This window comes from Anser anser (assembly GCF_964211835.1).
Source record: "Anser anser genome assembly, chromosome: 7".
NCBI lineage: Eukaryota > Metazoa > Chordata > Aves > Anseriformes > Anatidae > Anser > Anser anser.
The window spans coordinates 16,308,253-16,323,489 of NC_139727.1; the positions used below are offsets into that span (position 1 = coordinate 16,308,253).

Below are 15,237 nucleotides of genomic sequence, written 5' to 3' on the forward strand. Positions count from 1 at the left end.
GGTTTTGAGAACACCTCTTCCCTGACAGCTCCAGGGACCACAGCGGTGGTTGCTCAGCACCCTTGCTGTTACAGAGGACCTCACACGGCCCGAGCCTTGGCCCCGCTTTCTCTACAAGCTGATCTGTGCCCTCGGGGGTGCAAGCACCACAGGACGTCCCTGGTGTCTGTGCTGCTGGCCCAGGTGCAGGAGAGCTGCTATAAAAGTGCACTCTGAGCGAGTGCCTGTTGGCTCCAACAGGTTTGGACCTGCAGTGGCTGGCACCGGAGAAGGGAGCCTCTAGGTGTTGCCTGCTTTCTGTCCGCCTGCCAGGGGAACAAAACCTTTTTGTCGCGCTACCTGATGAGAGAAGGAAAAAACAAAGAGTCCTGCAATCAGCAGTGACACTTTAATCATTAACCTTGAAAAGAATGTGATGGAGTGAGGTGTGAAATGAAATAATTGGTATTAAAAAACCCTGAAACGGCATCTGCCACTACAGAGGCTTTTTAGGAACCAATCTGATAAATCATAAGCAAGCACAAGCGGTTTCAGGGTGCCTAAACTACATGTTTCAACACGCTTTGGCTCCCAGTGAATATTCCTGATGCTGAAAGGTGTGCGGAGCGCGACCAGCTCTGCACAAAAGCCTTCACACAGTGAAGGGTGTTCGTGCAAAGCTGTCAGGAGAGTAGGTGCTAATGATTTCTGGGGTTGTGATGGGAGTGCCCTGCTCTTGGATACCACCGCCTGTTGTCAGTGTCCCAGGAATTAGCCACGTGTCTGAGGAAGGGCCAGGAGTGCTGCATGTTTCGCTATGCACTCAGAAGTACTCCCAGCTTCCGTGGAGGCTTCTGCGATTTTGGAATTCCAAAAGGTTCTTTTCCCCGCGTACAAAGAGTCTTTCTTATGTGACCAAGAAAACTTACATGCGTGTGGTTTGGATTATGAAATCCTATTTTTAAAAACTGGTTTGCAAATTTTGTCTGTTTAAAAAAAAATGGAAAAGGAAAAACTGATTGAGCACTTGGAGCGCTCCCGCAGCAGCACGCTGGGACGATGCCCTTCTGAGGTGGCAGCTAAATAAAGGAGCCTTTTCTGCTCCTTGCCCACGCAGCTGCCTGCCCAAAATCGCTCCTGCTTTCCTCCAGCCCCAGGGGAGGGCTGGCACCCGACTCCCCCGGGGCTGTGGCCTCTGGAGCTCAGCAGGGCTTTGGGTCCGGCCAGGTGCCTCTGTCCCTGCCACTTCCCTTTGGATAAGGCCGAGATTGGCTTTCTGATGAGCAGAGCGGGATGTAATTAATCCTCCCTCCTGCCATCCGGCCTCCATCTCCCCCAGCCCAGGTTTCTGTGGCCATTCCCTGCCAGTTTTCCTCTGGGGCCTGCTGTCCCTCTGAGATCTGGCTTTTCCCTTGCAGCTGTACACCCTAATGGCTGACGCTTTTCCTGCCTGGGAGAAAATAACATGTGGGCTTTATTTTGGGGTTTGTTTCACACTGTAACACGCAGGAGTGATTTTGTTTCAAGCCAAGGTTTAGTGCTCATCTCCAGTCCTCCCTGCCCAGTGAGTCTCAGCGTTGAAGGTGGCCTCAGCGTGATGCTTGGCGGTGCTCCCTGCGTGCAGGAGGGTCCCTTACCCGTGTGTAAGCATGCTGACGGCTCTTGCTGTATTTTCACAGGAGGAAAAAGAGCCCTCCCTCCTATTTCCCCTTGCTGCAGAGGAGGGGAGCGTGGGCACGTCTGGTCCCGAGCACACAAACCCCCAAATCTGTGCTCATACCAGGGCTTTTGGTGGGGTAAGCACTTCAGCCCCGGCTTTGGGAGGATGTAGGGTGTAGGGCGTTGTAGGGGGGTGCTCTCACTGCACGGTTTGCCTGTGAACAGTGCATTAGCGTAGCTTTCCCTGGGGGATTTGTGTAAGCGGGCCTCTGAGTGGCAGCGTGGGCTGCCGACAGCCTTAACAGTCCCAGTCTGCCCCCCCTCCCCGCTTTAAAAGGGAATAACCTCAGGCTCTGACATCACTGCTAAACAGTCGCGGCTAAAAAAAGCTCCGGCAGGGCTTGCTGCGGAGCCGAGCGACCTTCCTGCCTGCCGCCAGCCCTGCGCCCATCCCCGCGCCCACTGGGGCTGCGGAGAGGCTCTGCCCTGTCCGGGCTTCGGCTCCTCAAGCAGCCGGTCGTGCGCTGGGGCTGTGCCGGGGCTCTCGGCCCAGCTGGGTGGCACGGGACAGGACCCTAGGATGCTGTCCCAGCTCTCCTGCCCTTTAGCTGTGCCCTTGCACTGATCACCTCACCAGTTCGTGGGGCACATGGACGCTGCCCTGCCTTACTGCTGCTCCATCCCATCCCCTTCAACTTGCACTTGACCTCTCTCTTGCTCTCCCTCTGCGAGCAATGGCACCAAACCCCACAGGGTACCCCGCGGGTTAGCCTGGGTCTCCTCGTCGCTGCGGGTCAGGATGAGGCCGGGGAGCTGCGCCCCGCGGTGCCACCCATGCCCGCCTTCCTCCCCGGCTGTGGAAGTGCTGGGTCACGGCGCGAGGGCGCCTGCCGCGGGGAGATAGGCTATCTGCGCTGCACACCTCGGCTACGTGCGGCACTGCTTCCCGGGGAGCTGCTTTTATGGGGAGCTTTAGGGTCTAATTGCATCTCGATTGTCCGCGTTCTGCTCACCCACGGCATTATTCATCGCTTCCCGTCTCAAAGTCCCAGGTGTATGGAACATTTGCATGCATAGGTTTTATGAGGGGTGTTTTATTGAGGCATCGGCCGTGTTCGGGTGCGGTGTCAGGGGAGAGGTGAGCGCTCTCCAGGCTTCCAGAGTAGGACAGCCTTGGCGCAGGAATAGCCCACGAGGCCATTAAAACGAGGTGGCTTTTCCAGTTTTGCTGAGGACGGAGGACATGGGCAGGGTTTTATTTTCTTGATCCCACTAAGCTGCAAGCAGAAGTGATCCCAAAGGTGTGGCTTCGGTCTGAACTGTTTGCAGAACCAAATTTCCAAGGCAGATAATGAGACAAGGCAAGAGTAGACTGGCAGCTGACATGAAAGGGGTGGGACGTGCATTTAGCAAGAACCCCGCAAGGCCAAGTTGTATTTCCAAGCCATCAAAGCATCTCTCGCTCTTCCTGATGATAAAGACGGGTGTAATGTTATGGAAAGTATTACTACCGTAAAACTGGAACCATCTCCTTTTTACAGGGAGATAAAGTTCCTTCCTGGGAAACCACGAGGGAGAAGTCAACACCTTTTAATTTGATGTTGTGTGTGGAGGAGACAGACACAACCTGCCCACAGTGCCGTTCTGTCTCTCCTGAGTCTCTGGCTGTGATTGCTTTGGAGCAGGACAGGGAAAATGGCCTGGTACACAGAAATCATGGCTCAGCTGGGAGCACAGAGCTGGAACTGCTCTGGCGAGTCCTTCGTGATGAAAGGTTTAAATACGAGGCACCTCTGGGGATTGCAGCGATGCCCCCCGCTCGGACAAGGTGCAAAAAGAGACGTTTTTAGCTTCAGCTCCTCAGCTCGCAGATAGCCAGGAGAGATGAGAAGTGGGAGGAGGGCTGGAGATAAGGTGTGAGGCTGTGGGTGAGGTCTTTCTGGGGAAAGGAGAAGGCAGAGTGATGGGGGAGTGGGCCTTGCCTTGGGAAGGCAGCAAGATGGACTTATAGGCCATGTAAGTCATAACGTGTACATTTTCCTTGATTTTGTATCAAAAGACAAGGCACAAAACGCTCAGCTGGGTTGCTGGCTTGGGCAGAGCCCCAGGGCCAAGCAGGGACTATACATTATTCTTGTAATTAAAGGGTGGTATAGCTCTGCTTGGGCACCTCGGGATAGCCTTTCACCCTGTGGTGGTGTTTGTCCTTCTCCCCAGATTGATAAATACCTTTACGCCATGCGGCTCTCCGACGAAACGCTGATCGACATTATGGCTCGCTTCAGGAGGGAGATGAAGAACGGCCTCTCCCGAGACTTTAACCCCACGGCCACAGTGAAAATGCTTCCGACCTTCGTGAGGTCCATTCCTGATGGTTCAGGTAAGGGTCTGAGAAATTGTTTTCCCTATTAAGTAGGGTGGGAAAACCTGTTAGAAATACACCAAAGCACTACTGAGAACAAGAGCAATTTGCTCCCTGGTGAGCCCAGACAACATTTTGGAGATAACCTCCCCTCTGTGCTCAGGGTTGTTCCCATAGAAGCTGGAGGATTTTGTGATTCTTGTGTTAAACCCGCTTTGATGGCAGCAGAAGAGCCGTTCCTGTCGATCACGCCACCAACAGCCGATACACTTACACAGAGATTGGCCTGTGAAGAATCAGTACTCCGCATAAGATTTCTGATTTATGCAGTTCACGTTCATGTGATTTAGTCCTAACAAATATAGCGGCTTTTAGTCATTTGCTGCTTGACTCAACCTCTCTTCTCCTACTTAGTTTTTCCAGTGGAAGTACGAACCCATACTTGCTGAATTTCAGCTTCCTGGCAATCATTTTGCTTTTTGAGGCTACTTCTTGGGGACTGTCTTAGGGCAAATTTGCAGAACTTAAGGAGGCTGCAGCATGTGGCTTGCAAGCTGCTGCTCTGGTGTACAGAGCTTTTTCCATCCAGATGTAGGATTCATTTTTCAGCGACCACTGATGAAAGTGGCAAGAAGAGCTATCAGAAACCAAAAAGATCTTGCGTTGGTGTTTGAGACCAAAATTACACCTAGTATTTATTTTAGCATTTATAAAAACAAACAAAACAAGCAAACAAACCAAAGTTCTATGTATAGTATATAGATATATTTATGAACGCTGTACAGTAGGGCTTACTGTGTAGCATTAACACTGGGTTTCCATCTTGTGTAGCATGAGTTGGTTAACCATATTTTGGTGCCTCCACAAATTAAGTCCCTGTGTGCAGCAATAACACTGCTTTAGCTGTTGAACAGTTCTTGCATGTTTTGAGGCTTTTTTGAGTTAAGATCAAGAAGCGATTGGGTGAAGGAAAAAGAAGCCTGCAGTAGTTGGAGCTGTCTGGCAGGTGGAAATCTTTGATAGTTCTGCTTTGCTGTTGCTTTTTGCCACCTTATGCGTTTTAATAGAAATGCTATTTTCTGCCTAAAGGGAGAACAAGCTTGAACCCTGTGTTTCCCTTAAATTAGCACTGCTAGCTGTTGTGTTGAAATGTGTTGAAACTTGCAGTCAGTTGAGAAAGGCAACCATTTCGCTGCTGCACACTGCTGGGTCACAGGCAGGGTTTTCTCTAAGGGACTGCAGGTGAGGCGACCTCGTGCAAGTGCTGCCAGGCGGCTTTTGTGGGAAATCCCAACCTTTTTTCTGAAATCCCTGGTTTTCCTTCCTGCATGCTTGAGTTCAGCTGGGTACAAACCTGTCCCCTGGTCCCTCACGCACTGCAGGTTAAAAAATCAGAGCCGCTTGCAGTGAGGCGCATAATTTTGCAGGCTGTTCCGTGGTACAAACTGGGGAGATTTGGAGATATGGCACGAGGAAAGGAGATGTGTGCCTGGCTAGGAGCGGTGTGAGAGATCGCTCACTAACGCTGCTGGGACCAGGCATGGACCAGAGCAGTGGGCAGCCCCGGCCGAGCATGTTGAGGCATTCCTTTCAGATCACATGCCACACACCTACTGGAAAAAGTCACCCTGCGTTGTGCGCAGGGAGCTCAGCTCTTGGTTCCGTGCCCGTTTGGCCACCACCAGCCTCGCAGGGACAGGCTCGCTGTGTTTGCAGCACGGAGTTAGGGCAAGGCAGTGGTTTGCCCCAGATAATCTCTGTATGACTGGCTTGTCGTCTGTGTACACAGGTTGTGAGCGTCTCCTTGGCTAGCTGTTGGAAGCACAAGTAGAAGCATTGCGTTATTTTCCTGGGAAAGGCACGTTCTGACCCCACTGAGGAGGAATATTTGCTGTGGGCGGTGTCATGGTGTTGCTTTCCCTGACTCACCTGCTCGTGCTGGCCACGTCAAGGCAGGCACAGCGTCCCCGTCTCAATCCCTCTGCCTCCAAAGGCTCCGGGCGGGCTCTGGATGCGTCTGTGCTGCAGTGCCCAGGGTGGCTCTTGGCTGACCACAATTTCTTCCTTCAGCTCTCCCTCCGTAAACACCCAGGGCTGAAACCCCGTCCTTTTCTCTGGCCCCTCTCTGATTTCTGCCTCTTAAGCCCTTCCCTTCGAGTGTGATCGTTGTTCTGAGAGCTGGCTGGTCAGACAAAATGCTCTTGTTTGGTTTCGATCTGTGCTCGTGTACTCCATTAACAAGGAGCCTTTGAGTGATAATTTTTTGCGACTGTGGAGATGTTGTTGTTGGCAGGGCTTTTTGCTTCATTCAGAGGAGTTTAGTCTATGAAAGCCACGAAGTTTCGTCCAGAGTGCCTTGAACAATGTTTGAAGCTATTTCAAAACACTTCCAAAGGATCTGCCTAAATTAATTTATAGCAGTTTCAATTGTATCTTTGTCTTATAAAGTATAGATTAAATACTGCTCCCAAAATACTTGGAAAGAAAACTGTTACTTTGCATACAGGAAGCTTTACATTTCGTTTAAAATTGTTGTTTCTTTTTGATGCAGAAGGATAACTCCTTGCTAAATTTTACCTTGTAATGAGCTTGACTGCAGTGGAAATCAGACGCGCTAATCTGTTAGTTTCCTGCCAGGGAGATATTTCTGAAGTGCACTCTTTGTTTGAAGTACTACTGAGGGGCATTTAGGCTTGAAGAAGGGCCATCTGGTCCAGTGTTGATTTTTCATTATTCATCGAAGGTAATGGTTTACATTGGACAAATGATACTCCAGGATGAGAACGCGTATTCAGGTATTCGGCTTAATGAGGTACTTGTGCTAAATGCTTTTCTTCCAGCCCTGTCCCAGTGAAGGCTGAGGAGCTGAATTCGTTATGCAAAATCCAATGAGGGAACAGCGTCTGCAGTTTGGCTGCATACATGTTTGACATGACATTTGTACTGGAGCTAAGCAGTATTTAAAGCTAAGAAACAGGTAGACAAGCTCTGTGTGATCTTAGGTCGGGACCTCTGAGTTTGCCCCTGTCTTAAGCAGCACAAAGAAAAGGTTGCATTGTAAAATTACAAAGCTTGGTAGGAGTTGTGGGCTCCCACTGTCTTGTTACATTTTCTGTATGCAGGCTGTTGTTCGTCGTAGTTTCTCCCTCGCTGGTGCCTTGTTTGCTGTATTGCACTGCAGCACTGGAAAACCACAAAGACTTTTGCAGAGTGTTTGCCTCTGTTTTGTCTGTTCCTGTTCGAGATCCTGCCCTGAGGGACACCCCCTCCAGCTCCTCAGCTGTGCTGAGCGGGATGGGGATTCTGGAGGTGCATGGGGCAATGAGGAGGAGTGGGTCACTGAGTCAGGCTTCAGGAGTTTGGGCCTGAGGTTGAGCATGGTAATCTCAGGGGCAAATCTGCATTAGGAAATCCTCGTGGGTAAGGTGCATACCCGATTTGTTGGTGGCAGCATGGCCTCAGAAGGCTCCGGGAGCTGAGCTGTAGTTTGAGGTGACACGGTGTGTCAACAGGTACTGCTAGAGGTTTTTCCACATTGCATTTAGTTAGAAATGGAAAACCGATGATGCTGGGAATGGCCTTCATATAGTCATAGCTTAAAGTTGGAACAGGAATGAAAAAGAGCCCAAAGGGCTAAGTGTATGGTATGGGACTGGTAACATGCAGCAGTGGTGCAGGAAGCGGGGGACACAGCTCACCCTGCCTGCAGTGCAGGGCGATTCTGGCTCTGCAGAAAAGTGCAAATTGGTGAGGAAATTGGGATGAGAAAGCGCCTCATGCCTGTGCTTCGCTTCTGAGTGAGCCTGGGGATGTTGTGTGCAGAGGCAAATGCTTGCAAAGAGCCTCAGTGATTAACTGCAGCGGGAATGTACACGGCTGTGTGATAAGGTGTGCACACTGCTTTCCTAAATATTATCTTTTCACAGACTTCAGTGATTGCTGTCTTTGTTTGCTCCCTCTTTGATAAGACAAGATAGCAGAGGTGGTTCAGTTAAATCTGTTTGCCTTGCTCTCCAGGGGTACTGAGTGCCATTTCTCAGGTAGCTGGCCCACACATCTGTCACCTGAATTACACCCTGAAGTCTGTGACAGAGTGGGGACAGTGGATTTGGCTCCAGATCTTTTAAATACAAATTCCTTTCCACTACAGAGGGAGATGCAGGTATCCTAACTTTTTCCCTGGCTCCTGGGGACGTATTCAGGAGCTTACAAGGGCTAACAGATTCCAAATAACTCCTTCAGTGGTGCAGGACTTCACGTGGATGCCCTGCAGCTGAGAACTTGCTTGCTATAAGCACTGTGCATTTGCCTGTGCATTGTACTTCTTAGAGCTTATTTTCTCACAAATTTGTGTTGCCTACACATTTTAATTGCTTGTGTCTTGTCTTCCACATAGAGAAAGGAGATTTCATTGCTCTGGATCTCGGTGGTTCTTACTTTCGCATTCTGCGGGTGAAAGTGTCGCATGAAAAAAAGCAGACAGTACAAATGGAAAGTGAAATCTATAACACGCCTGAAGATATCATACATGGCAGCGGGACACGGGTAAGTGCCTCCTCCTTATGACTTCTCTCAAAAGATCGGCTGCTTTCACATTGCTGTTTTAGAAAAAGGGCACAAGATTGACCTTATCATCTTAACAGTTGCACCTATAGCATGCATGGACCCCGCTACAGCTCTTTGTCAGTACTGAGGATAAATAAGTAACAGGGCATTCCTGGGTGCTGCAGCTCTGCTGTCACTGTGTGGGAGACTTCTGCCGTGGTTAGGAGAAAACTGGCCTAGAAATAAGAATTCTGGCTTTTATAGTAAACTTACTTTCTGGAGATAGGAATGGAGAGCAGAAAAACAACTTGGCCTTTGTAAGCAGATAGCCAGACCAGCCCTGCGATTTTAACACTAGATGGGGGACAGAAAAACCCCTGACAACCAAATACCTGTCCTGGCAGTCAGAGCAACTCAGCATTCATGAAAGGTACAAGTACATTAGAAACATTACAGGAAGCTGGTAAGACATTTTGGGACAACTTCAACTTAATTTCTGCTGAAGAAATGATGTGTTTTTTTTTTTTTTGGTCCCTTATGTTCCAAGAATAGAAAATATTTGAATCCATTTGCTTGGTTTTCAAGTTGTGTTAGTTGGAAGAATTTATTTTCTTTTTATAATCAGGAAGCAGATTACAGTGAATATTTTACGGGTAGTTTTGTCTCTGTTTCAGTGTAATACAATAGGTAATTTCATAGTTGGAAAAAGCATGGTTTTTACACTTTTTACTAGAATAAGATGCTATTTAAAAGTATAACAAGAGACTTGCAGAAAACTTAAAGCTTTTTTCAAAAGAATAATAAATAATAAAAAATCAACAGCATTTCTATCCTTAATATATTTTCTGTAGTCACCTCAGCATCCTTAAGGTATGTATCTAGTAAGTGCTGCTACCTTTGTAAAGGTGCGTTTGAGATGGCAATCGTGGCTTGTAAGAAGCATTGCTGGAATATCTGAACTGCAGCAAGAAAACGCCTTTCTTGTAAAGACTTTTCCTAGTATTATTGCTTTGTGACAGGTCATGCAGCAGCCTTCCCATGGAAAGATTTTGGAGGGGAGCTAAGCTGCACTGCTTGTTACTGGTGGAAGCAGAGAAGTCAGGTGGGCTGCCAAGGAGGCAAGTTTGGAGCCTGGGGCTGCCCCTCCATGAAGGGGGGGGTCAGAGGCTGGAGGCCAACAAACAACAGGGCTGCATGCACACCCAGGAGGCAAGCGTCTGCCCCAGGCAGTGCACGCAGGCTGATTTAGGGTGAGACGTGATGGAGAGGTGATAAGGACACTGAGGAGAAGCTGGGAGAGGAGACATCATGTCTGCATTCTTTCCCGGGTGTTGTTGTGTTGGTATTTTAATTTTTAAATATCCCAAGGCCATTTGGTTGTCGGGGAACCAGCAGCCTGGAGCTCAGGCTGATAGCTTTTTTCATGGCTTTTGAATGGGAAGGGAAGCAAGGAAGGTTTCCAGTGACCCTTGGTGTACAGTCGCTCCCAGTATTTAAGTAAAAGGAAAAAAAAAAAGATGAACATCATCAGAACTGCATCCAGGTCTGAAGCTGTCCTGTGACAATATGCAACCTCGACTAAAACGCTCGATGTTAGACTTCACAGGAAAACATGGCAGATGCCCAGGAGGAGCACAGGCAGGTGGTGATTTGATGCTTATGCCTGATGCCTGTGGGTGAGGTACTGCAAAATCTCTGGGCCAGATTAGTGGAATACTTGGACTGGACTGAACTGCCTGCACAGGGTAGGCTACTAATATGTTTTTCAGCAGGCTGTGTCATTAACTTCACTGAATTATACTCTTAAAGCCTAATATGTAATCAGCTTATGGAAGGGATTGCGATTTATGGCCTCATGCCTCAATGGCACAGTTCATTTTGATATTTTCTACTTCATTGCATTCACACTTCGATTTTCCCTCACCTGTCAGGTGCAGGCTGACACCTTTGCTGGTCAAAGACAGTTTCCTGTCAAAGTCAAGGGCAAAACTCTTGTTGACTTCCACAGTGTAATAGCAGGTCTAAAACTTGTAAGAATCCTTTCTTCTGTGTCAACGCAGCAAGCAGGAGGCTTGATTTCAGCTTTTTGTGTTCTGCCACTGCTGGAGGTAGGGTTTAGATTTGTGGCTGTTCTGATCTGAAGCCATGGTCTCCTCGCTCCTTAAAGTCTTCCCTATTCAGGAGGCTGAGCCTCAGCTCCAATCTTCAGCTGCTTGCCAAAGTCTGCTGGCTGCCAGCCCAATGCATCCTTGTGGAAACTTCTTGGGGCCCAACCTGAGCAGGCAATGCCAGGGCCAGAGGACGCAATGAAGCCTGGTAGTGTATTGCTCAGTGTCTGGCGGTTGTGTTGCTTCATGTCTTCCGCAGGACCTTGTAATGGTGCTTCTGCTGTCCCCTGTTTGTGGGGTTTGGGTGTTAAGGTGGGCACAGGAACATACACATGCATCTTTGAGTCTTCTTGGCAAAAACCATACTATACTTGACGGCAGCAAAATCAATAAATGACTCTCTTCTTTTTTCTTTTTTCCCCTCCTTTTGAGCAATGCCTTTCTTCTGTACTTCGTTGAAAGCAGTAGCACAGCCAGCCCAGACATTACTGACTAGACCCAGCTACCGTAACATGAGGAACGTGGCTAATGGGTAACTGGCATTCCCCGTGCACGGTGCACGAGTCGCTGTGTGCTGCTTGCTGTGCGCTAGCCCACAGAGGGGAGTTTTCGACAGGCAAATGCCAGCAAGTGTATGGACTTTAGTGAGTGATTTGGGATCGCTGAGGGATCTTTTGTGATCGGAATTGAAAAGCAGGCCCTGTCTCTGTGTGGTTGTGGTTTGTTGCGTAAGGGAGGGGTTGTGCAGCAATGTCCTCAGTCAATGTTGCTGTTTCCTGCTCTCTGAATTCCTGAGGGGATTGCAGTTGGCCCCTGGTTATCATCTGTAATCCTGGTAGCAGCTGGGAGTTTAATAAGCTTCACCATGTAGCAAGATACATTCAGATGGAAAACATAATAGAGACATACCCTCTTGTTAGTTTTGTGTTCCTCTTGGAGAAGTTGTGGTATTTTATTATTTCGCTGTAGTTATTTTTTTAACTCCTCTTCCTCTCTCCATCGTTGGGACAGCTGAAAATCGTGTTGCAGCAGCGCAGTGTGCGTTGCTTTCCATGCTGCTGCACTGCATGTGCTCCGGGAAGTGGCCTTGATCTGCCCGGGACAATGAATGGCAACATTTTCCTGGGAAACCACCGTGCTTTTGCTTAATTCAATTCGATCTCAGAGTAGGAGTTCGTTAAAGGTATTTGTTAAATTGTCACGTTACACACAGCACTTCTTGGCCTGCTTCAAACAGCAAAATATTCCTCGTCATTTTTGTAATTGTCTGTAGTGCTCTGCCTTATCTCTGAGACTCTAAATTATTCTTAATGAAGCTGCAAAGGCTAATTGTAATCAACAGATATCTTTCTCCCAATTATCCCCAGTCTTCTGGGCAGTTTTCATGGCCTTGGCCTGCCAACACTGCAGATAGATTTTTATTTTTCAGTATTATGTAATTATTTAATGTTTGCAAGGAGTTAAACAAAAAGTGAAGTTATCTTCTGGGGCAGGAGGCAACTTGTTAGTAGGCTCGATACCTATTTGGGGTGCAGGTCAGTTCACATATGGCTTTTTGTTATAGGTGGATACAGATGTGTATTTTTGTTGCTTTTATTGCCAGGGCTTGATTTTGGCTTTGAGTGTTGCAACCCACCCGAGGGGTTGCCCGAGTAGCTTGGTGTGAAAGGCATCCCTCCCTTTTGGGGCCACGCACTCCCTGGCCTGTCCGACAGGGCCAGGAGGGGCTGCTGGGTGGGAATTGGTACCCGCAGCCTGGCACTGGCTGCCTGCAGGCTTCAGCATCTTAGGTAAGACAGAAAATGCTCCCATTTCGGGTTGTTTCTCAGAGCATTTAGACAAATCCCCCAGGTTTCCATTTTATTTGTTTGCTGTGTGCTTTTGGAATAGATTTGAGAGGCGATGTCCTTCTGGGTGGCTCTTGCAACTGCGGACTTCTCTGGTGTCAGCAGTGCTTGAGTGAAGCAGGCATTGATCTTCTCTGCATCACTGTAAAAGCGCTCAGCCTCACATGGGACCAGATCCCAAATGTTCTTTTAAGATAGTCCTTCCTGTTACGGAAAGGCTAAAAGATTCTCATCAAATGTTAAGTAGAAGTGTTATGGCAGGCTGGAGAGCCGTGTGCTGCTTGTTTCAGGAAGAGCATTTTGATGTGGATGTAAAAGATGCAGTGCAGAGTTAGGTGCATAAAATGACATCATATTTCATAATTTATTAATTATTAAGATGTTAACATACAGTGACTGAGAGCATTTTCATATGTCTGTGATTAAAATCTCCTTAAAAACCTGGAGCAGATATTTTCCCCTTTCTCAACATCCCGTATGGTTTTCATATGCAGTTTGAAATCTTTTCTCCCCCAGACTGTACTCTAATGATGGTTTTATCCTCTTCCCTTTCTTACAGCTTTTTGATCATGTTGCTGAATGCCTGGGAGACTTTATGGAGAAACAACAAATCAAAGACAAGAAGTTACCCGTTGGGTTTACGTTCTCTTTCCCGTGCCGACAATCCAAGCTAGATGAGGTAAGAAGATTTCACGATTTTCTTACTATGCAGAAGAGCCACCATGTTATTAACTCACAGCTATAAAAGCAGCGTCCCAGACAGGTCTCATTTCACTGTGAGGCTTGGTGTTTGTATTTACGTTTCTGTTTGAAAGAGCTGATTAACAGATGACAAAGCGCCAGCTGATGTTTTGTGCTGCCTCTGCGTGACCTCTCCGGTATTATGGTTTACCGTGTAAACACAGCAGCAATTTTGCCTGGCTTCTGTACAGCCTTTTTCTCCTCTCCATGGAGTATAACTGGGAAGGACCCGGTCCAGCAGCATTTGCTCAGACTTTGCTGAACTTCCCGAATGTGGACACTCATCCAGATCAGGGTCTTCCTCGCAAGCAGTGGTGCTGAGCCGTGCCAACAGCTGGGTGCTCAGCGCAAAGAGGAATTGAATAGCACACCTGGAAGCAACTCCTTTACAAAGGCGTGCAAATAACCAGCGTGGTATGGAACCACTGACGCGGCTACTGTGACAAGGGTGCCCCAATATTTCCCTTCTTTTGCTCATTTCAGCACCAGTGACTCAGCAGCCCGCTGGGACAGCATTGCTATGGCAATGGGGAGGCAAATTCATGCAGGGAAGTTAAACCCACACTAAGCCCTAAGAGGTGGTGCAGTTAAAGCATTACCTGCTTTTCTGGCTGCTGGGGTTCTAGGTAGCCTGCTGCAACAGCTCCCAGGTGTTGTGCTGAGCAGGGCCAGGTGAGGCAATGGTTTTTATTGCGTTTCATATGTCTTGAGCAATGCTGAGAGCTGAAGCCAAGGGTGCTTATTAGCTCGGGGTTTGAATGTGGTTCAGAGCAGAGAAGGGCCTTTTCCTGCATTAATTCAGAAGAGATGAGTTCATTTTGGTGCAGCTTTGCAATCAGGCTGTGGGGTGTGGGAAGACCCCAGCAGAGCCATGCTGGGGATGTAGGTGTGAAGCTGAGTTACCCTTGTTCAGCTGCATGAAATGGATGAACTAAGGCTCGTGTGGTGCAGGGGCGGAGGGGAACACATGGATGGGCTGGGGACACCCAAAGAGACTCAGAGAAAAGTGGTGGTAGAGTGGAGAGGGAAAGAGAGACAGACAAGGGTGTCCTATGATAAGAAGGTTTTCTGAGAGTTTTCATGATATTTTAGGAGCTTGATGGTTTTCTGGGTTCTGTGGACTAGATTTTTTTTCCGGGTAGCTCTGGAGCTAAGGACCCTCCCGACCCGGAGGGTGAGCACTCACAGGACAAGTGGTTGATTTTTAAGCTGAGATATGGACAAACATACACCTGGGCAACAGCTGCTTGTGCCTATAGGCCTCAGCTTCTCTGGTTTTTAGCTTCTCAGACTCCTGTTGTGATAGGTGTGAATAATGTGGTGGGTATGAAAAGCTGAGCTGATCCCAGTCGTCCTTTCTCTCCTGTTGACTGCTGCCAATGCTCTTATCTTTATTTCAGTATCACTGACTTATTTACTGAATGTTCTGAATGAGCTAGGCATCATCTGAATAGAAAAAAAATCAGATGTAGTCATTACATTGAGATATTTACAGGTTCTTTATGAATGGGAGTTTGCAGACAAGGAATTCAATACCAGGGTTTCCTTTCTATTTGATCCATGGTGTGTCAGTTTTTTTAGTGTAATCTCACACCTGCTTTTTGCTTAGGTTCTTCTTCATTTAACTTTTAAATCTTGTTGTCTTGCCTTAGTTTTATTTCTCTTCATCCTTTTCAGCATAGAAATTATTTTCATATTTAGACTTTTTGTCTAAGCCTTGCATATAGACCTTTTATACAAGTACATAGCCAATTAGATGTTAAATTTACACTGAATCCTGGCACTTAGCTTTTAGCACAGGTACCCACATACATATTTAAGCATTTTAACCCTTGCTACGTTTCCAATATTTCCATTTACCCTAACTCATAAGCATTATCTCACAGTGAAACAAGCCTGGCCAACTGGCACTCCAGGCAGCAAATGTGCAGCAGCTGGATGGCCATTGCAGGCAAGTCCTGGCCGTACAAAAATCACGTCCCTTTCCTTTAGACAG

At 47.9% G+C, this 15,237-nt stretch overlaps 1 protein-coding gene across 2 annotated transcripts in view; it reads left to right on the top strand.

Annotated features, from left to right (window-relative positions):
- Window positions 1-15,237, top strand: part of LOC310902979 (hexokinase-1) — a 69,737-nt gene that overhangs the window by 36,830 nt on the left and 17,670 nt on the right. The window contains exons 2-4 of one of the 2 annotated variants that reach the window (XM_083845440.1): window positions 3,856-4,018; window positions 8,397-8,545; window positions 13,060-13,179. In XM_083845440.1, coding sequence (XP_083701566.1) covers window positions 3,856-4,018; window positions 8,397-8,545; window positions 13,060-13,179 — 432 coding nt within the window. The remainder of the gene's footprint in view (window positions 1-3,855; window positions 4,019-8,396; window positions 8,546-13,059; window positions 13,180-15,237) is intronic. The other variant, XM_083845445.1, reaches the window with a different exon arrangement.